The 23,333-nt window shown below is 36.8% G+C and overlaps 1 protein-coding gene across 4 annotated transcripts; it reads right to left on the bottom strand.

The window, feature by feature from the left end:
- Positions 1-6,093: 6,093 nt before the first annotated feature.
- LOC134813092 (uncharacterized) lies at positions 6,094-18,417 on the bottom strand. Of its 4 annotated transcripts, none has more exons than XM_063820774.1 (8): positions 18,325-18,417; positions 15,538-15,601; positions 8,862-8,994; positions 8,443-8,627; positions 8,130-8,230; positions 7,858-8,005; positions 7,633-7,704; positions 6,094-7,464 (listed from the first exon to the last, which is right to left on the bottom strand). In XM_063820774.1, exons 1-8 carry the CDS (start codon positions 18,342-18,344, stop codon positions 7,294-7,296), a joined length of 894 nt encoding a protein of 297 aa, XP_063676844.1. In that variant the 5' UTR covers positions 18,345-18,417; the 3' UTR covers positions 6,094-7,293. The 4 variants fall into 4 exon arrangements, with proteins under 4 accessions (XP_063676844.1, XP_063676852.1, XP_063676860.1 ...); XM_063820782.1 differs by having other exon boundaries at positions 6,837-7,464; positions 8,130-8,224; XM_063820790.1 differs by lacking the exons at positions 15,538-15,601; positions 18,325-18,417 and adding an exon at positions 9,371-9,517 and having other exon boundaries at positions 6,844-7,464.
- Positions 18,418-23,333: the final 4,916 nt, after the last annotated feature.

Below are 23,333 nucleotides of genomic sequence, written 5' to 3'. Positions count from 1 at the left end.
GCACCAGGGTCCGTACTCGATCAGGAAAACCAGGAAGTTGTCTTACCGGAAGGACATATTCGAATTTCAGCCCTCCGCGACGCAATTTGGGCTTGGCTGTTTTGACTGAATTTTTCTTGAATGACCATCTTACAAGGTCACTGATGATAGCACAAGACACGATTGAGGTATTCAAAGTTCTATTCCTAAAGAAAGCTTCAATAAACGGAAAATCATCAGAATACAAAAAGAGATTTTCAATTTTGGAATATTTTTTTGCCGTCCCCTTGACTGAAATTTGGCGGTTTTGACTGAAATTTTTACTGCAGTGACCAATCAGATAATAATTGACCATTGTTAATATATGATCAGGCCCGGCGCGCGCTACTTCGTAGCACTTGCCATCGGGCCATTTCGAGAAGAAAGCGGCGCGCGCTACTTCGAAGAAATTTAGACTAGTATGTAGTAACATCCGTCAAAGATAATAATCATGAATATTCTTTCAAATTTTTGGCCACCTTACTCTGTCAGTACACTTACCAAGGAATATGTGGGACCATTAAAACTAGAAAATCAACGACTTTCACATATAAAAATTGCATAATTTATGAAAATTTGACTTATCGTCCATTTTTGGGTTTCAGGCCTGCTGGGAAAATGACCATTTGTGTGCACCTCTTGAGACTTTAAGCATCAACTGAGGTGTTCAGGAGTTAGATGAGACAAAAATGAACAGTTTGCAATCAAATTCATGACAAAAGGTTTTTTCCTTTTTGCTCAGCGCTCCGGATGGTGGACGAGCCCATAATTTGAGGACTATTTCGAAAAATTTTGACATTTTTAAAATGAGGACTCAAAATAGTTTGCAATTAATGCTTAAGTTTTCAGAAGTCAGCGTCAGAAAACAAATCTCCTTGGAGGACTTTGCCGCTTCGACGCGCCGCGCGAACTAGCATTCTTGCTTCGTCGATCAAAAATCTCCCAACCCTTGAGGCCCTAGTTGCTCTAACCAGAGCCCTCTCGCTTGCAGTAGCGCGTCACGCAGTACGCGTAGGCACATGTGACATGGCTATGTGAAAGGCCCTAGGTAAACATACTAAGTGATGAGTACCATTAAAGGAAAATTGAGGAAATGAGGAATAGTACAGTCAAATACGTCTTTTTGTCGGACAAAATTCGCAACAAAGCGATTTTAACGGGATATTTTCGGGACAGGTCCCAGGAATCATTCCAGAGAATTCCCAAAAAAAAAGACTTCAGGAAAATCCACAATTACCACTTTTCTACCACCTTTTTACCACTTTGGTATTCCGCAAATAAGTCACGTTCTGAATATCCTAGAAGATTTTAGTTTAAAGCAGTGTGTTTAGAAAACAAAGAAGAACAACTTTCTCTTTAACAACTTTTTCAAAAATAAATTATTTAATTAATTAATTAAATAATTAAAAAATTTTCAAATATTTCAAAAATATATTTTGATAAAAATGTTCACAATTACATTCCACGTATAATGAACTAATTTTTATAAAACTTTTGAAAATTTTCACTTTCAATATTTTGGACTTGTAAAATTTTCGAAATTTGTAAAGAATTACAACCACTATTTACCACTTTTTACCACATTGAATCTCCGCTAATAAAACGACTTCTGAATGTCGTAGAAGGTTCTAGATTGAACCAGTGTGTTCAAAACATAAAAGAGAACATCTTTTTATCTGATAACCTTTGGATTAAATAATTAATTAATTAGTTAATCGATTATTAAACAAATATTCAAAAATTATAATAATTATTTTCGATCAAAATATTTTAAAATTACATAACACGAATAATTGACAACTTTTCATTAAACTAATCGGAAAATCGAAGCAGTACTTTATATAACCATATATACTAGATAAGAGTCTTACTTATGAGTCCTCAGCTGGCACATTGGTGCAATTGTGCTGACATTTGAGGCAGGTTGATCCACAATGTATTCCTGCTTTTCTGCATGAACAAGCATTGCCACAACCTGACTTTAAACATAAAACAGTTGCAACTGATGTTTTGAATGAGCTTTTTCGGAGCTGTACTCATAAGAGTGGTCACTGGAACATGCGCCCCATTGTTCATCTTCCATCCCCATTCCCCAGCTTATCGGATCTATAAGGTCATTCTCATCCCACGCCTGCAGCTGATGGTAAACACGATAAGTGCTGCCCCCTGTATAAGTAATGTTTCAAATCGGTATTATAGCAGCAACGTGGTCGTTAAATAACACTTAGAAATCAAAATATCCTCCAAGTTACGTTTAGGGGGAGTGGGGGTGCCATGAGTCAATACACATACGTTGAGTCTTATAATCAACATGTACTCGTGTTTGCGAACATGCTGTAAACTGCACTATAACATATTGCAATAGGCCATTACATTCGGAATATGATCTGAAAAGATGGCGCGAAACGGATTGAAAATGACGAAGTTATCAAGCAATTTGTTTATCTCGTTAGCGAAACTGATTGGGTTATCAATGATTACCCAATCGATAATCACGTGACAGGATGTTAGGATACCGTAATTGGGCTTTCTGCACGATTTCTATGCCACTCATTCACTGGATCAGACACCACCAGTCGGATCCACGGAGTTGGTAAGGATCGGCTATTCAGAACGATTCCGATAGTGGGAATCTAGTGCACTAAGCTACGGAGAAATAATAATAATAAAAGTCACGTCGGAGAAATTTTTGGGCGAGCGAATTAGTAAGAGCCTAACGTATGTGTACTATACCACCTCCCCCCTCCCCCACACAATAACTTACCCTGTCTGTAATCCGATTTGAGGATTCATCATTTGGTGCGATCTCTACGTTACAGAATGGATATTTGTTTAAACTGTGTTCGTGAACTAAAGATGGTTCTGACTCAGTTACAACGGACTCATCTTCATTGGCCGATATGAATCTTTGGAACTGGTCTATGATCACTGTCTGCAATAACACACAATAGACGTCACTCTGAGCAGAATCAGTCAGGCCGTTGTACTGCCGTTTAATTTCGTTCAGTGACCAGGGGTTGTTGAATGTTGATCCAACCTGTGTTACGATGGTTTGTTTATTTATACAGAGTATGAGAGGCCTCAGGATAATGAATAGGACTGTAACCATCCGTTTCAAACTTGCTGGGCATAGTTTAAAAGTTAGTGTACTTACTTAAAAGATAAATAGTTAAAATAGTACCTGGGGTTTAACTCCTATTCACCGGAATTAACTCCTCGTTTGCCTGGTAAATTAAAACATAGTATTGGTTGAGAATGCCTCTAGTTGCGCTCTCGAGTCTCGGTTGACATAAAACTGAAAAGTAAAACGGTAAAAACATATTACTATTATTGTATATTAGTTGACAGCTACTTACATAGAATCTGCACGCGTAGAGTATCAGGCACACGATGTGTTCTTCTGTTTTCAAAATGTCAACTATTTGGTGTGATTTCAGTCCTCGATTTTTAGCATATTTAACTTTTTTACGAAGAGAAGTCAACATAAAGTAAAAGCTGAAGCTTACACTTCCAAACGATAAACTGACAATCAGAGATAAGATCTCTAGTTAGCGATTGAAAAATTGCTAAGTCTTGTTTAAACAACCATTTTAACAATATAGTTAAGCACAATACTAAGTCGAGAGATATGATGTGTTAATATTTAATAGTTATTAGCTATAATAGTATCGTACAAATTTGGATATTTTACCGTTTAATCCATTTATCTGGATCTCTTTTTATCTGTTATCTAATTCTAATCTATGTGACGATGTATGTTCTGTTATTCAAGTAAATTCATTTTACGTTTCACGTCACGGCAAATATTTTTGATAAAAATTATATTTTTAAATTTTTAAAAATTTAATTAATATTTAATTAATTAATCAATTGATTATCTTATCCAAAGGTTGTCAGATAAAAAGATGTTCTCTTTTATGTTTTGAACACACTGGTTCAACCTTCTACAAGATTCAGAAGTTGTTTTATTAGCGGAGATTCAATGTGGTAAAAAGTGGTAAATAGTGGTTATTCTTTACAAATTTCGAAAATTTTACAAGTCCAAAATATTGAAAGTGAAAATTTTCAAAAGTTTTATAAAAATTAGTTCATTATACGTGGAATGTAATTGTGAACATTTTTAACAAAATATATTTTTGAAATATTTGAAAAATTTTTAATTATTTAATTAATTAATTAAATAATTTATTTTTGAAAAAGTTGTTAAAGAGAAAGTTGTTCTTCTTTGTTTTCTAAACACACTGCTTTAAACTAGAATCTTCTAGGATATCTAGAACGTGACTTATTTGCGGAAAACCAAAGTGGTAAAAAGGTGGTAGAAAAGTGGTAATTGTGGATTTTCCTGAAGTCTTTTTTTTTGGGAACTCTCTGGAATGATTCCTGGGACCTGTCCCGACCATATCCCGTTAAAATCGCTTTGTTGCGAATTTTGTCCGACAAAGGCTTAAATTAGGACGGATTTGACTGTACTAGAAGGTTTCTGGTTTCTCACTGAGGAGAGTTTCTCACTGGGGCGTCTTTTTTGGGACAGCCTGTATATAATACAATAATACCTTGGTTGTTGAGTCCTACGGGCGATAATGCCCGACGCTTTATAGCAGAGGGCCAGCCCGGCACGATAACTAAGCCAAGGTGTTATTTGTTATAATTTTTCCGGATGAAACAATGTGTAATTTGATACGTGCGCTGATACAATATAGTGTAATATATAGTGCGCAACTGTCATTTTGTATTTGTTTTGAAACTTCCCGCCAGCCAGTCTGAGGTGACTCGCAGTCTGTCCTCATAATACTCTGGCAACCCTTGCCGGAATTTATCGGTTACCAGTCATGTCCACGACTTTTCGGGGAAATAATTCCCGGAAAATATTGTAATCAAGAATGCACGAAGTTAACATCGAATATTGCTAAAATATGATTCACTTCTCTTGTCTAGTTTACTAAATGGGCTTGCACAGTACAATAGCAATGTTGTTTAAAATCATAACAACAATTTAACTGATATTGAATATTGATGACATTTTTCTGCTGCAACAAATATTTGTCCCTCGGTTTTACTTCCTCGATTTTAACTCTAATTTTCAAATGTGACTTAAATGTCGGGTGAGGGTAAGGTCAACGTCCTAGTGTTGATTAAACGGGGGGAAAAGGAGGTCAAGAAAGATAATTTGTATTGGGTGTCAGTTACTGAGGATGGAATGAGGTGCTCAGACCTACCTGTTGGTTTACTTTAAGGTATATTAATTACCTACTATTTACAGAGTACATTCTATAAACAATAAAGTATATTTACTATCTACAGTCAGATTCCTAATATGAAACTTGCTCAGTTTTCAGGATGTTGCTGTTGTTAACTGAACCGTCACAGCTTTCATAGTAGTCTGGTACCGACACACGGCCATGGTACCGACCAGTTTATAATTTAGCTGGATCGCAAGCTACCCTGAATATACTTTCTCAGTCACACTGTTCAGGTTGAGAAGAGATGGTACCCCTATCTAGGTGCCAACACCCCTCCCTCTAACTCCCTGAGACATCTGACGAGACTCAAAACTAGCCTGTCTCCCCACCAAGGAAACTTCTCTCTCTTTTACGGTATTGATATTTTATTTGCTCGAAATTGTGTTATATCTTACTATATATAAAGCGAGACGATATATATGGATATATGGATCCGTGCCATTTTACTGACACCACGGCATCAACTTTAACGCGACTTTCCGCATAAACCGTAAATGATATGCAACTGAAACTTTTTTAACTGGGTCAAATGCTTTAATGGCCTTCAAATCAGCATGAAAAAATAAAAAATTGGCCAAGGAATAAGAATTTAAGTGCCCAAAATTTGGACTCCCAAGTGGTGTCAAAAACGCGAATTAAATAGGTAATAATTATTTTAGTCTCTCAGTCTCTCAGTCTTGACACCACTTTAGGGTTAGACGGGTTCCTGCTAGTTATTATAATGGGGCTGTTCATTGTACAGTATTTACCTGGGGACCCCAGGGCCCAAGCTATCATGTTCGGCGGAACGACAGGCTGAGCGGCGAGCGCCTGCTTAGTAATACATTATAGGTGTATCAGATTAAAACTGTAATATCCAATCAATTTTCTTTTCTCTATCAGATCATCATATTACAAGTCTTTTTAATTCCCAATCTTATCTTTACTGCAGGACGAAAAGAGCTCGGGGTCAGAATGGTTATACAAGGCGACAGGGTAGAAGCATTTTTTAACAATGACATTATAAACACAACCACGAGTCATGGACAGAAAATTGCGACTTTCACAGATTCAGAAATACAATGACTACCACATATCTACATAATATTATCTAAGACATTGACTTTATCGTTCGACAATTTCACGATCTTTAATCGTTTCTAAATGAATTGTCGTGTTTAACTGATCATAGTGGCTGTTTTTGACTGATCATAGTAACTGTATTTGAATGACCATAGTGACTGTATTTGAATGACCATAGTGGCTGTATTTGACTGACCATAGTGACTGTATTTGACTGATTATAGTGGCTGTTTTTGACTGATCATAGTAACTGTATTTGAATGACCATAGTGACTGTATTTGACTGATCATAGTAACTGTTTTTGACTGATCATAGTGACTGTATTTGACTGATTATAGTGACATGACTGTGTTTGATCGACCAGGTTAAAGTGACTGACCAAGCCACCAAGGTGACTGTGTTTACCGCACAACGTATTCTGTACCATTTTGAAATAAATTTCTTATATCACTTGTATTGCCACTTGTATATTCATCTTACTATCACTACTATTTAGAAAATTCAAGAACAAGTTTCCAGGTTACTCGGTTTTGGTTAAAAAATGAAAGTTGTTTCATTGTCATGCTCTAACATAAAACATTACTGGTGTAAACTGTTACAGTTTCTGTGGAATCAACTAATTTTCCCAACTTCTATCAAATTTAAGTCAAAAGTGTCGATTGTATCATTGGCCCAATTCCAGTTGGAACTATCTAAAGCCAAAGGTGTTTCCACGAACGTAATTTAAAGATCGTTGATTACATCGTCAAGTGTTCTAAGCCCATAGTAATAATTGAATCACTGCACTCATATCTGATAATAATATATTAACTGAAAATAAAATCAATATTCAAAATATCGGTGTGGAATTTTCAAATAAAATGATCGATAATCATAGTCGATCTGTCAACGCTTGCTAATCTCATGAAAATCGAACATAAAACTTGATAAGATCAGAGGAAAACTTGAGCTTGTTTCAGTGTCTCCTTTCCTTCACGACACAGACGTAGCACCGGAAGGGGGATTCTCATGTTTGGCAAAGTAATGGTCTGTCAGGAGAAGAGGACAGGCATAGAAAGGGTGGGTAACCTCGATGTTGACGTGCACGTTCACATGTACATCGTAGAATAGTGTCACTGACTCCGGTGTCTCGGAGGTGTTTCCCTGTTAGAGTGAGGATTTAATCTAGAGCTAGCGTTTACCCCATTGGCTGAGATAAGGTTTTTAATCAATTGAGAAATACATATTATAAAGGTTCTGATGTATGGTATCATAAACTCGATAAACGTCTGCCTATTGGGGTTCAAAACTTAGTGAAGCTCTTTTTCTGACCTTAAATCCTATCTCTGCTAATGTAAGATCGTCCTTCAGTGGCTCAGTTTCCCCTGTCCTCTCCCGATAAACCTGCACAGAGATACTTCGTTAATAAACATTAAACAATAATATTTTGTGATAATAGTATTAGTAGTATAAGCAGTATTTAATTTATTCTGTATGTACATTCATTTTTGCTTAAAATTAATTGAGATCAGGATTGTTTTTTCTTCTTACTCCTACCTTAAGATCAAGTAGAGAATGCCCGAAAGTGTGCTGAACAAGCTGTTTAATTCCGAATATAGACAGAGTTGCGGTGACTCTCTCGGTAAAGTTGCATGGTATCTCCTTATCCAGAAATTGGAGCAGCTCCAGGGTCAGATCAACGTATCTGAGGGTGAGGATGTGTTATGATCACCTGGTATAAAACTACCTTCAAATCATGCCCAACTTTGTTAAGGTGCTTGAGAAATGAGAAGGTGTTCATCTTATTTTTAAAAGTTCGGTGGTCTCACCTGGGGCGCACTTCAAGACGTTCAGTGGGCGGGAACTTGAGTTTACATTTGGTACACTGCGGATGTGAGAGGTCTCGTACCGTCAGCTTGATATCCTGGGTCTTGGAAGTTAGGAACGTTATCAACTGACTAACTGTTCATTTCAGCAGCAATGAAAAAATGTGAGCAACGTGATTTTATAATCAGTAAACGGTAAGTTCGGTATCACAAGTACTGCAAAAGCTACTGCTTGACAGCTATAAGAGCTCGTTCATTTCATGATAACATCTTTCAATAAGTTTGCCAATTATTTGATCGGTCAGTCAGTGCATACCTCACACATTACATCATCCCGGACTGGGAATGGAATTTGTACGCCTCTCGCAAACAGCAAGTAATCGATTTTAGCACGAGGCGGTTTCTCGGACAGAAACTTTAGCACCATCTGAGTTTCATCCTTAGAAAGGGGTGCCTTCATCAGCAGCAGACTCTCGCAGAATTCTTCTTTTGATACCATGCCTGAAGTTTAGGGGCGTTAGGAATGCAGCTGCTCAGTATTTTAGAAGTTTAGATAATCAATGAGCTAAATTTGTTTCGAGATCAAAACAATTGTATACATTTTATACTATACCCTTCTTATAGAGTTAAACTATTTGAACCTACAGTCCTACAGGTTGCAATCATGGGTTTTTAAGACTCAAATTCACAGTATCAAGGCTTCAAAAATGGGTGAAAAGCATAATAGTGGCTTACCACATCCTTTGCTGTCATATCTGGCGAAGGTGTCAATAAGCTGAGCACAGTTTGCCCGAAGCCAACTGTTCAGCTTCTCAAGGAAGAGTTTGTGTTTTTGTTCCGGAGTCGGATTATGGTCTCCACTCGCTCCCTGAGGTACATCGCCTGCATCAGTAAGGCTTTTACCGAGCTTTGAATAATCGTTACCGTGAAACTGTGAAAGCTTTATTCACATGATGTAATTTATTCCCTCACATTTGTTACCAAATTTTACTGCCTCACCAATTTTAAAATATTCTGTAGATGGAATGTGTATGAATTTCGCAATTTCCAGCCTTGTAGATAACATGGATACTAATTTGACTAAGAGTAAGATAACAAGAGCCAGCAAACCGTCAGTGAAATGACTAACATAAAGAAAATGTAAATGATGAATTAGGCTGACATGGCAACGTAAACTAACAATAACAGTCGTCAAGTTCATGAGAAGTTAAAGGTTGGACCGAATCCCACCTTCAAATACTCACCCTGGAAGGTTTCCGTCTAACAAAATCCGAGTCCGAAACCCCAGCAAACCCTTTCCTAATAACCGGCCTACGAGTCATCTCATTTGTGAGCTCTAATAAGCAGAGAGGTCAAACAACGAAAAGATTAGCGTGGAAACTAAGTGAGGACTGGGGATATGTAAAAGACAAAGTTCATGTAATGCAACGAGACAGGAATGCTAGAGTATTACTATAAGTAAAGTATTAAGTAATGACTAAACAATTACTGGGAATCCAATATGCCTGTATCATGGTAAAATCCGTTACCAAATAGATAATTAATACAAATGCTCTAAGTTAGGTCATTCGAGTACTACTCGACGACACGTCGTCCAGTACTAGTAGTACTCGAATGACCTAACTGCTAACGATCAGAATATTTGTGGAACCAAATCATTTACGAACATAACACCTATAGCAACGATTAATAAAGCGTAGTAACGAACTCGTGATTGCCATCAACTGTAAAATGTTTCCAAATACGGTGGTTTAAGTGATTGGGACCACTAATTTTCATTACGGTCCAGTAAAAACACCGCACGTGACATAATATGCAAAACCTCAGACCAGCAAAAACTGTTAACGATCGCACGTAAAAATCAAGCTTTTTCAAAATCAAGCCAACAATTTCCAACCACAAGACGCGGAAAAAAAGCTACATCTACTCGCTGAAAACACCTGCTAACTCGTCCGCACTTGCAATAGCATTATCATCTAAAGCAATCTCGTGTGCTCGTTAGATTGACATGTACAAGAATTAGAACGGTCCCGGCACCCTCTCGAAATCGTAAGCAAGGATTATAGAATATCTCTCGCGAGCTGATGACCGTTGGAGTTCATGTTTAAATTTGTGGGGATGGAGCACACGTGCTGTGACCAATATTAGAGCAGAGTTCGATATATTGCTCGTTCAAGGCGCAGCTATCAGACAGTGACAGGAGGAACGGATAATTTTCCATAAATTTCTCATTTCGGTCGTTTTCACATTGCTCAGGCAGGGGAGTGATTTCAACGTGCAACTTCAAAACTGCAAAAACAAACACTATTGTCAAATCACTGATTTACAGATAATCTTATGCAAAATCCTATTGTTTTGCAGAATCCTACTGGAATTTTTTCCAATCAGCTCGGGCGTATAAACACTAAGTTGTCGAGTAGCATGTTGAGCTCGAAGAGCACGATAGTTATTACTGTTTGGAGACATATTTACATATTATAATCAGTTATTATTGCAGATTTATCCTAGCTTCCAATAATTTGAGGTTTTGTGGAGTCACCATCACTTTTACTTTTATTTTTCAAAGGTAGCAAAAGCCACAATGAATTGTTCGCTCTCGATTGTCATTATAGTTAAACATAAACATTGTAGGTTTAGTTTTACAACCTACCAGGACGCGCGCCGAGTTGGACTCGTCGACGGTCCTGGAACAGATATTTTACGAGTATCACCCGTTAAACATAAACAATAAAGTATCAGTTAGTTTATTAGTACGTACGTACCCAAAAATACGTACGTACCAAAAATTATGGTCTATTTGAAGGTGGGTAAAACATTTAAACCTTTGTGGCTATGAGGTAGAGAAGAGACTGATAAATTCAGTTCGTAAGGTTGGGCTGCTGAGAATTACATAATATGGTGTATGGAGTTACAGAAAAGCTATGACTAAGGACAATTAAAATTTGAGTGTGTGTGTTTGTGAGGATGATGATTAATCACTCTACACTCGACTGTCACGTGACTTTTTCAACCCGTTCTCTAGCTGGTCCTGAACGACGATTCGAAACCCTAACCCTCTAATCTGATCCCAACCCTAACCCTAACCCAATCCTTAACAAAAGCATATGCTGAAACCCCAACCCTTTTTTTTTATTTGAAAATTCAATTAATTATTATATATATAAATCAAGCGTTACATTTCAGCCATGCAAAATTACAATGACATATTTTGATATACTAATTGATAAATGGAACTGCAATATAAGTTGCTTAATGTTTGGCCGGATGACAACTAACTAAAATAGTAAAATAAACTTGATTACATAATAATTAATTCGGCTGAACCAACACATAGCAAGAGCCACATTAACGTTGGGGCCGTCTAACGAGAAATTAGACTAACTTATTATACGGTCATATCACGTGATCGAGACAGTTTTTCGCCAATATCTCGTCAGGGGAGCATTTTAACCCTATGTCATGGGGGGTGATTCGGAATCAGCGTCCGAAAATACATCGATTGAAGTTGGTTTCAACTGTCGGAGGCCCTTTTAGAATAATCTCGAAGATCGACTCTAGAGTGATTTAGCACACTCGTGTTTGTGACGAACATTGAACATAAGTTATCACTATCTTCAGACATGAGATGGATGCTGCCAGGGGTTCCATGTTCAAATGCATTTATAGGGGAACTTCCATTCATAATCATGCAAGGTGTAACTGTAAGTCATTGATTATATTATCATGTTTGCAGCCTTGCATTGGTTCGTGATTCAAAGTCGGAGAAAATTATGCCATTCAAATAATTTTATTCATCAAATTCGACCATATATTCTAGCAAATTTATTTTCCTTATTTGATTCTAACACCGACAGTTTCACTTCGTATTTCAAACATTAGCGGAAGATACAAAATACATTACAGCGAAACTTTCTGAAAGTGAAAGGGTGGACAATACGGTGGAATGGCAATTAAGAGTCGTACTACTATCATGGACAGGCGGTACCAGACAACTAACCAATGGCAATATGAATAACATCAAACATGATTGTACAAATTATAGTATAACTCGACGCATTGTTTCATTCGACATTTCGGATTTCGTTTTTCGAGGACTCAATAATTTGTGAAATTCTTTATTTTAAATCTCATCATTAATTGTTCATGTTATCAAAATATTGAATATGTCAATCAAAGATTACCGTACATGAAAAGGAGACAAATTGGTCAAATAATAACACAAACGAACATTTTAATGTTAACCATGTTATTAGAAAGTTTTCCGGTGTTCCCGATTATATGGTCCAGATTTGACCAGTGCTCCATGTTTTTTCACAATAAATCAACGACATAGAATGATTTTCGAGGCTGTTACAGTGTTACACACTTCACTCGCAAGACCCTGCAGTGATGACACCTTATCGGGCAATGTTTTCGACGGATGATCAGTTCCTAATGGCTGCAGGTTATACTTTTCTATTGATAGTTATTAGTTGCCAAATAATCGAAGGGCTGTGATGAATGGAATGAACCGCGATCAGAGGTGCATGCAGCGCGTACTTGGCCCGGTGGCGCGCAATTAAGGACATATGCGGCGCGCGCGCATATTTAAGGTACAGTGATTGTCGATTGTTTTCAATTTACATCTATAAGAGAAATTTGGCGATCGCGCGTTCCGTCGGATCATAACATACGATAGTTCCAGCAGATGTTCTAAACAAAAATTGCTAGAGCACCTCTTCGACAGTTCCACAAAACGAGACAACTTCGAATGTTACCACAGGTGCCTTAAACTACCTGTGGTAAAAGGTGCCAACGATCCCAATGAAACTATTCAATTGAATGCTCAATGCTCCATGTGGATTGTGGTATGTAGATATTTCTACTATTAGATTCTTAGCCATAAATTTTGAATCTCAAATGAAGATATTATTAGTTTTCGTTTAAGTCAGCGGATCATTGAGATTGTGTTCGATTCTAAGGCACATAAAACGTCATGTACCAGTTGAAAAGGACTACAATCGTCATCCGTCAGGGGTTCGATATGAATTTTGAATACTATTATTTTACTCTTGACAGTAAATCAGTCGTGTAGCCTGTAGTAGGAATACATCACATCTGAATGTGTCCTAAATTTAATAGCAAAAAGAATAAAAAGCTAACTTAAAAACCACCCTAATATAAACACCCGATTAGTTTAAACTTTAATGACATTTGTCCAATAACACATACATAATGAAAGTTAAAATCACGTCACATAACTTAATAATATATCCGGGGGCAGACCAATAGGAATTTTAAACACGCTTAAAATCTCTAGTCTCTAATCAAGCTATACTTTAGAGATTCATGCGTTCAGTAAAACACAAATCATGTAGAGCATCGTGGAATTATGCATGATACTAAGAAATCGTGCGAAATGCTTGCCACATGACATGTGTAAATTCGACAAATGTTAGAAAAATATTATGAAGAAAATAAAATGCCTCGATTGCCTACATGTACATTGTCAATACTGTAAAATATGATGGATGAGAATACTTGACATTAATATTTTGGGCTCACTTTTGACTAATGAGACGATATCAGATATGATATTTCTTGATCCTTTTTTCTAGATTTACTAAGTCCACATTTTCAAAAGTCTACAGTTTCAAAATAAACGTTTTACAAAATAAAATTTCTAAATATTCAATACATGGTCAATACATTTACTTTTGTACCTCAGTGTATTAACTAAATACCACAGTTACTAGCGTTATGTCATTAAGCTTCAAAGAGAGCGAGCTGTTACCATGACAACCACGTGTAGTGTCAACACCAACCATACCACACAGTACACAAACCACTCCCTTATATAATAAAGATAATTAATTTCAACATGCTTACTTACGGTGTTGTTGTTGTACTTACCTAATGAATTAAACTTTAGAGTTATATAATAATATTACTTTTAAACACGCTAACACGACTAGTGGACCACCGTGAAGCTACTTTACTCATTTGAAGACACCGATAAAATCAATAGGTCAGTTCAACCGTAATTTCACACATGGCTGTAGATCAACTGCTTGGACATAGCCTGAGTTACAAGCCACGAGATTGGAGAAAACAGCCCCCTCTCCGGGAGATTTTAAAATTACCTCGCCTCAAGAGAAGAAGTATTGTGAGAGTAGCATGCAGCAAACAATCAAATTTTAAACCGTTTATATTTAAACAGTTGCTCTTGTTTACATTTTGCCGTGCAGCATTGTTTCACGTTTTGTCTATGATATTGTCAATACAGCATTGACCGGATTATTGGCACAGCTGAGAATCATTCAATAGCTCCATATAACCACTAATGGAAAAACAAAATATGAAATCAATTTACACTTATTTTACATTTAGCGAGTGAAGTTTCTTATGATAAATCTTCTTTTCTTTATTCTAGATTATAGGAACTCCATGAAGCTGTAAAGAGTGTGAGTGTAGATGTAAAAATTTAAAACTACGGTACGAGCATGAAGATTAAAGAAGTAGATTTGGATCTTCCTTCACGAATACGTTGCCAACAAAGTTGAATGCGCTATGGAGAGTATACAGCTACAGTGAGCACCACTGTCATTGCAAACCCCCCTTGAAGGTGGACCAGGTTCCTCCTCAGGAGTTAGAGAAATAACTGCACTCTCAATTGTATGTAACTGAAGTAGATATCTTAAGATAGTGAGATGTAGCAGATGAAGATTGCCCAGAAAACACATTATATTCGAGTAGCTCTTGTTGTAAAGTTCACACCTCTCAGAGGTAATTTGACTAGGAGATACTTTGTATCCGCCAGAGCACCGATTGAAAAGAACCCCTAAAAGAGCTGTGGCTGAGGAAAAATGCTAAATAGTAGGTCATGTTACCCGAGATTCCATCATAAGTACTGCAGCAGTACTTTGACGTTTATAATCTGAGAATTTATGCATTGAGTATTCGTTCAATTTTAGTTAATGTATCCTACAGCCTTGTATTATTATATCCAATATAATTGATGGTATACTTAACATAATTTACACCATCATTTTAACAAGATAGATCACCTGCATGATTGCAACGATGAGTCATGAGATCATAAATCTTGTGAAATCGACTAGTAATAATCATATTGATTTTCATGATACTTTGACCTATGACAAAAACAGTGAGAGACTTTTGAAATGAAGACCTAGTAGCCAAAATTAATCATACGTTTTTATACTGCTTAGCTCGGAGAGGACAAAATTATAAGACTACATTGGAAATAACAATTTAGTAATTGGCATTTGAAAATTAAATAGTTAAACTAAGATGACCTCAAATTGTTGTGATGCCAGTTTAGATTATGAGAATTTTCAAATTTGATAAGAATTACTAATCATGATAGTAGTAGCACAATTATCAATTAATGACTATACCAATAACTTACAAGTTTTGCAGAAGACTTCGATTTTCTTGACTTCTTGGCTTTACCATTCTTCTTTTTTCCTTTGCTGTAAGAAAAGACAAGTGTGACAGAAGATCTAGCAGCCAGTGCCCACTTATGAAGTAGCAGAAATTAAAGCTAAAGTTAACTATGAAAAGAAAATTACATCTAATCTGAAGCATAATTGTAAGTCTTTTTACTCTTATTTACAAAATAAACGTCAAGTTAAATCAAGTGTGGTTTCTTTAGATAGAGGAGATGGTACACGCACAGATAGTTCGACTGAGTCAGCTGAGGTACTCGCAAGTGCCTTTAGCCCTGTTTTCGTGCGTGAACCACCTGGCCCTCTCCCTAAAACTGAGAATTTAAGACCTGACAATGAGAGTATTGATGATATTGATGATATGGAAGTCAGCAGTTCTGATATAAAAAAGCAACTTTTAAAGCTTAACATTTTTAAGAGTTCTGGTCCGGATGGTGTTCATCCGAAGTTGTTGAAATCGCTAGCTTATGACAACAATTTTGTTGAAGCAGTAACTAAATTATTTCAAAAGTGTTCAGATACAGGATCTTTACCTGCAGTGTGGAAATCTGCATCTGTTGTAGCATTGTTTAAAAAGGGTATTAAATCGGACCCCTTAAATTATAGACCAGTTTCATTAACTTGTATTTTGTGCAAAGTGTATGAAAAGTTGGTGAGAGCACATGTATTAAATTTTCTAGAACATCGAATTTCGAAGCATCAGCATGGATTTGTTAAGGGTAAATCGTGTTTATCTAATCTTTTAGAGACATTTGATGACATTCTTGACATTTTAGATGAAGGTGCCCCGGTTGATCTTCTATACTTTGATTTTAGTAAGGCGTTCGACACAGTCCCCCACTTTAGACTTCTGTCTAAATTGGAAGGCTTTGGTGTCAAAGGAAAGGTTTTAGATGTTATTAAAGATTTTCTGACAGACAGGACTATGAGGGTTTCTGTAGAAGGACAATGGTCCGAGGTTAAACATGTTTTATCTGGTGTTCCTCAGGGGTCAGTTCTGGGCCCTCTCCTATTCATTCTGTATATTAATGATTTGCCTGACCTTGTAAAAAATAAGATAAAGTTATTTGCTGATGATCTTAAATTAATTGGTAATGCAGCTAACCACGGTAGTGTTGCTGAAGATATCGAAGAATTAGAAGTTTGGGAAAGTATTTGGCTAAATTACAATTTAATCCTGCCAAGTGCAAAGTAGTGCACATTAATTTTAACAACAATCCTAATTTAAATTATAATGTAAATGGTATAGAACTTGAAGTATCTGCACAGGAAAAAGATTCGGGGGTTATTACCCATAGCTCCCTGCTTTGGAATGAACAGATCAAAGGATGTATCACTAAGGCAAATCGTATGATTTGTTGGATTGTAAGGAATTTAGTTATTAGAGAAAAGGTTGTTATGATTGCTATATATAAAGCTTTAATAAGACCTCATCTTGAGTATTGTGTCCAATTGTGGAATCAACCTGCGGCTCATGGAAGTTGGGGGATTTTTTTGGAGCTGGAGAGCGTCCAGAGGCGGTTTACCCGTCTGATTGATGAGGTGGGTACTCTTCCTTACAGCCGTAGACTGGAAATCCTCAATTTGACAACGCTGGCAGAGCGGCGAATACGTGGGGACCTTATTGAAGCTTTTAAGGTTATTAATGGTATGACTGATTATGGTTCAGACTTGTTCAGACCAAGCAGATCAGGTCCTAATCTGGTTTCATCCAATAGATGTAGTAAAAGTGTGACAAAGGTCAAGAATATCCAGAAGTCTTTTCTCCCGGAGCGAGTTATTCCATATTGGAACAAACTCCCTCCGGACGTCAAGAACTCTGTGACAGTTTTAGGTTTTAAAATTAAATTAGAAGGATTTAAGAAAGATATGATTTCTAAAAGTACTACAAATGATTGCTTTTTTTGGAATGTTTCTAATGAAGTTTTAGTAAGAATTGAAGGAGCCAGTTATGTCAGTAATAAAGAGAAACATAACAATTATCTTTGGTTCCATCCTTATGTGGCAAAGAAGCGTTTTATAAATCTTTATTCCACTGGGAAGTTTTTGAAATAGGATAATGTTTTTGATGAAATTGTTTTTAAATATTGTATTTGATAATTAATTAATGTTGGTGGGGAAATATTTATTATATATTTTTTCACACAGTGTGATGATATTTTGTAGACATGTGTGATCATGTGATGTCATAAATTTTACTTTACTTTACTTTTGCCCAGTGTTTTCCCTACCACCCGTTCAGTGGCGTAAAGAAGGGCCCGCCGACCCCGCTGTGCGGGGGTGCCATCTTAGGGGGTGCCAAATCGTCGTTTGAATGTGGGACAATTTTGAAAAACAGCTCTGATCGTCGTTTGAATGTGGGACATGGGACAATTTGGAAAAAATTAACTACGGTACTAGCAAAACTGCACGTTTTGCTCTAGAAACACAGTTTTTTAGAGATTTTACAAGCATATCCTCTAAAATCATCTAATTTATCCAATTTTAGGGAGGGGCACCAAAAAAGGGAGGGGGCGCCAACAGCGGGGGGCGGCGCCAACAGGCAACGTTACGCCACTGCACCCGTTACTTCAAACAAAATACACTCAACTTAGAATTGAATCATTTGAATACTGCCATGTTCTATTAGACTTTGAGTTGAAGAGATGCTTTTGAGGGGACTATGCAAATGTACAATTAATCAAGAAATTTCAGTATCAAACTCTTTATTCGACGATATTGAAAAATAAACTTAATTAAAGTCTTACCTAGAGTTTTTCAAAGGCATGACTATCACGTCACCAGAAGGTCATCGTTTTGAATAGTATCTAGCACCCCTTGTTAATCATGCCTTATAATCTGTAGTTGTAACTGTTAGTAAAATTTATAGGAATCAAAAGAAAAAATAAATCTTCATTATATATATCTCAAATTGATGTATAAATGATTGTATAAATGATTGTTAAAGAACTGTGTGGTTTTCACTCTGCATTGTTTCTAAATAGTTTGATGAGGAATTATCTGCATTTTTTAAAAATCCACTGACCGAATATTAACACTGTAACTTACCAAAAAGAATATATTACCATTTTCATACCTCATCTTTGTGTTTTTTTTAAATAATATTTTTTGGCCAGGTAGCGCAGTTGGTTAGAAGGCCTGTCTTACAATCGTTAGGTTGCGAGTTCGAAACCCACTGACTGCCTGGTCGTGGGGTGAGCGTCGTCGACGTTCAGCTAAGGATCATGAGTGGTCTATGCAGCCCCCGGTCTACTCAGCCGAATACTCGAGAAATCGGGTGTGAGGGTTAAATGAGGAGCTGCACATTGCAGCAAAGTCTCGGACGAAGAAAGTATGGTACACACTACCTTAACCGTCACTGGCCAAAAAGATCCTTCGGCTTCCTGTAATTGGCTGGTTGCACTTGTGTAACATTGTGGCTGTTGGAATACACCGAAGTAAAATAAGTGTGTAGATAAAAAAATTTTTAAAAAAAGGCGTTAGTACTGAGTTCACTTCTAGTGAACTCCTCATCAATGAATGTGCTTGCTATGGACTGTACCACAAAACAGCAAACCTATTTTCGATATTTACAAGTGAGATGTACTCCAGCTTAGCTGGTGTGTGAGTACTCTAGGTATACGGGTTCTTCATTTTTAAATTTATATTAAAAAACCTGGTTTTTATCAAATACTTTTGAAATTTCACAGATTACAGCAATGAAGTAATGAGTATAGTGTAGTAATAGTATAGTATAGTATAGCAGTGGCGTAACGAAGGGCCCCGCTGACCCGGCTGTGCATTTTGCTCTAGAGACACACTTTTTTAGAGATTTTACCTGCGTATCCTCTAAATCACCTAATTTGTCCAATTTAAGGGAGGGGCGCCAAAAGTGAGGGAGCGCCAACAGGGGGCACTTTTTCAGCAGGAGCGCCAACATAACAGGCAACATTACACCACTGTTATAGTATAGTATAATAATATTATAGTATAATATTATAGTATAGCACTATATTTTTACACTACACTACAATGTAGATGTACTCAATGAGACAAAAACATGGAATGTACTGAAGGGTAAGATTCTTGATCTTTTGGTGGGACCCCTCCTCACATAACTCTCTTAATTAATACAATCAGATACTCGTCAACTCAGCAGCAGTTTCCGTCCGTGTGATGTGTTGTTCTTCTCCTTTATGTGTCCCAGTCGTTTTGTTTTGTAAATATTTTGTTGTTTACAACATGTAGTAGTGTTTTAAGCATATATTTCAATCGAACTTAATAATAACAAACACAAATACTAGACACTTAACCTTTTGACGTGTATTATATTATATATTATGTATTTGATTCACGATGTCAATCCTTCGCATCTCGCCGATCTGCATACGATCTCTGTGGTTGCGAGAAGCATTATTGGATGCGCGCGCGCGACCCAGTAGTGCATCGCGCTACAAATTATGTATCAAAACTTTTACATCCTAATAAGCGATATTCAATAGTATTAGTATGAACAAGCTGATTTGTTGTGAAAATCCTGAAACAATTTATACGTTTGTGCTCAGCTGATATCGGGCTTGGGGTGGTGCTTTAGAAACGGTATTTCGGGTACTAGTAAAGCTCTTACAGGCAACTGGTTCCTTTTGCCAGCCGTCTTTAATCCAAGTAAGTTAATGTAATGAAATATTTGTAGAATAACTTTAACTTCTGATTTAGAATTTTATATTATTTTCGAATTCATTAGTTTAGGTTCGGCGCCGTCATAACAATACGTGACTAGCACCGCGCTGATATAGAAATTTATGATTGAGATTAATTTTCGGGTATAAAGTAAAAAACGTATTTTACATCGCATATCTAATTTTCACGAGTTTATTATCGGATGTTAAAGTTTAACTATTTTTATTATGATGTTATTATTCATTGTAACATGGCAATTACGGTGTACGAGGAGGGCCACTAATAAAAAATATAGCACTTTCGAAAAAATATACATTTTTTAGTATGAAATATATAGAAAATATAGAAAATATAGAAAATATAGAAAATATATAAAATATAGAAAATATAGAAAATATATAAAATATATAAAATATACAAAATATATAAAATATACAAAATATATAAAATATACAAAATATATAAAATATATAAAATATATAAAATATACAAAATATATAAAATATACAAAATATATAAAATATACAAAATATATAAAATATACAAAATATATAAAATATATAAAATATACAAAATATATAAAATAAAATGCACAGTAACATCGGTACCTCCTTCATGTTTATGTTGTTCCTGTAGTTAAAATATATTTTGATGACCTTTTCGATTGCTCGTACGACATTTTTTAACAATCGTCCAGTTGTCTACACTTGTTTATATTTAGCTGCCCGACATTTACTTCGTTTAAAGACCCTAGCGAAAGATGTTAGCTTTACTTAATATCAAAGTAACATGGTCCTGTCATGACTACCACTCTGATGAGGGATGGTTTAGTTTGTCAATCAGTTTGCAATTATCTGAAGATTTTCTTTTATATACTAGTGACACGCTTGTTCGGTGGTCGCGCGCTACTGCAAGCGAAAGGGCTCTCTAACCAGCGCCCTCTCGCTTGCAGTAGCGCGCGTACATTCTACTTGTGAAACAAGCGCGTCACGCAGTACGCGTATACACATGGCTATGTGAAATTGACCGTCGACGAGTCCAACTCGGCGCGCGTCCTGGTAGTTTGTAAACCTACAAGTCAGACAATTGTTTTAATCATGATACAAAACCATAATATCATTAGTGACACTGATTTCTACGTTGTGAGGATTTTTACATTATATAAATTCCATGCCACATTCCAACTATTTTAATTCAATCAATGTTTGATGTTTGGCGTTACTGGGCCGCGCTCAGCCTGTCAAATCCGCCCAATGTTAATGAACATAATAGCCTGGGGTCCTCAGGTAAGTTTGGCGTTGATGTGTGATGGTTGATGAACGTTATAGGTTCATAACCTACCAAGACGCGCGCCGAGTTGGATCACTCGTCGACGCGACGGTTTTGAAACAAAGTAAATTGTAAATACTTTCAACTTTACGAGTATCACCCGTAAATGATGAACGGCAATAAAATTCCATTTTGTGGCATAGTTAGAGCTTACATTAAAGTTTTGCTTGTTCATTGTTAATGGACTAATTGGAGGACTTTGCCGCTTCGACGCGCCGCACGAACTAGCATTCTTGCTTCGTCGATCTCGACGGATTGACATCGTCAATCAAATGGACTGATTCGGCGCGCAATATAAATACTTCGTAGCACTTGCCTCGGGCTATGTCTTACTGGGCGGCACTCAGTCTGTCATTCCGCCTTGACCACTGCTAATGATCAGGCCCGGCGCGTTCTACTTCGTAGCACTTGCCATCGGGCCATTTCGAGAAGAAAGCGGCGCGCGCTTATACTTCGAAGAAATTTAGACGAGTAACATCCGTCAAATTCCGCCTAATCTTTACCTGGGGACCTTGTAGCGCGATGCACTACTGGGTCCCGCCGCGCATCAAATAATTCTTCTCGGTAGATCGGCGAGATGCACCACTGTGCCTCACCGAGCTTTGTCATACGTTGTATGACCCGCCGCGCACGAAGTGCGCGGCTCCCCCTGTATCGTCAGGACGATACAGTGAAACGACCGTGGGGGTCGCAACGTGATACAAAGATTTTGAGGGGCTACTTTCCAAACTTTCATTCCCGAAATCCTATAAGATTCTCATTCGTAGATTAAATGAATACTGTCTGCTATTCTTGATGATACGTTATTTAGAACTAAAAGTGTGCTCAGCTATGATTAGTATTCTTGGTAAATGGTATAACACCTGTACCTTCATATAATTCATTGCTTGGATATTTCTGGCAACACTTGATATTTGTAACCTTGAACCTTAAAATTTCGTAGGCTCCTGCAGGGATCAAACAGTAGACAGTACATACAATATATTTCACCTGACCTCCAAAATTTCATGACCAAATCGACTTACTCTGCCAGTGTATTCCTCTGTAAAGTTAAATGTGATCTGTGTGAGTGAGTAAGTGTAGTGTAAAGTGATCCTATTTTTTTTTGTATCAAATTTGAATTCTAATAAAGACCCTAAGCATTATGATCAAATTTTTAGTACAATAGTTATATCAGGGTTGACATCTATGATTAATATTATAACCCAATATTCATTTTTTTCCTCCCCTAAATTTAAACCCCCGGCCCCCACTTAGACATTTAGCCATGATTTAGTATTGAACACCCAAAATACTTACCGTCCTTAATAATTGTAAAGACCATTTGTTACAAAATAGCTGCTAGAATAGTGCATGCCAAATATTCCCTCTTACATCCACAAATTATAATGCCTATCTATCAACGCCTCTAATTTGGTCATTAATCAACCAGACTAGCGTTCTGGTGTGTACAAAAGCTACCAGCCAGTACATTCCTTGCCCCGCCAGTTGATTGTCAAAAAACCATACAGCTCAGAACAAACGGCCATTTACCACTAAGAGCATTATATGTTTTCATTTGTTTAAATTTTATGCTGTAAAATGTGCTAAAACTTTGATTATTTGTTTTATTGATATTGATTATTTGTTTTATTGACTTGATATTGCATACACTTTAGTAAGTAAGTAAGTAAGTTTCAGGTTTTATTGTGTCCTGAACTTTATGTCAGCCGCTCTGACATGGTTAACCTCTTCCTTGTGTTGTTGGTTAATCATATGAGCGGGATAT

The sequence above is a fragment of the Bolinopsis microptera genome, chromosome 1 (assembly GCF_026151205.1).
Source record: "Bolinopsis microptera isolate Bmic1 chromosome 1, MBARI_Bmic_1.0, whole genome shotgun sequence".
Classification (NCBI taxonomy): Eukaryota; Metazoa; Ctenophora; class Tentaculata; order Lobata; family Bolinopsidae; genus Bolinopsis; species Bolinopsis microptera.
This window is presented reverse-complemented; position numbering and strand designations above follow the sequence as displayed.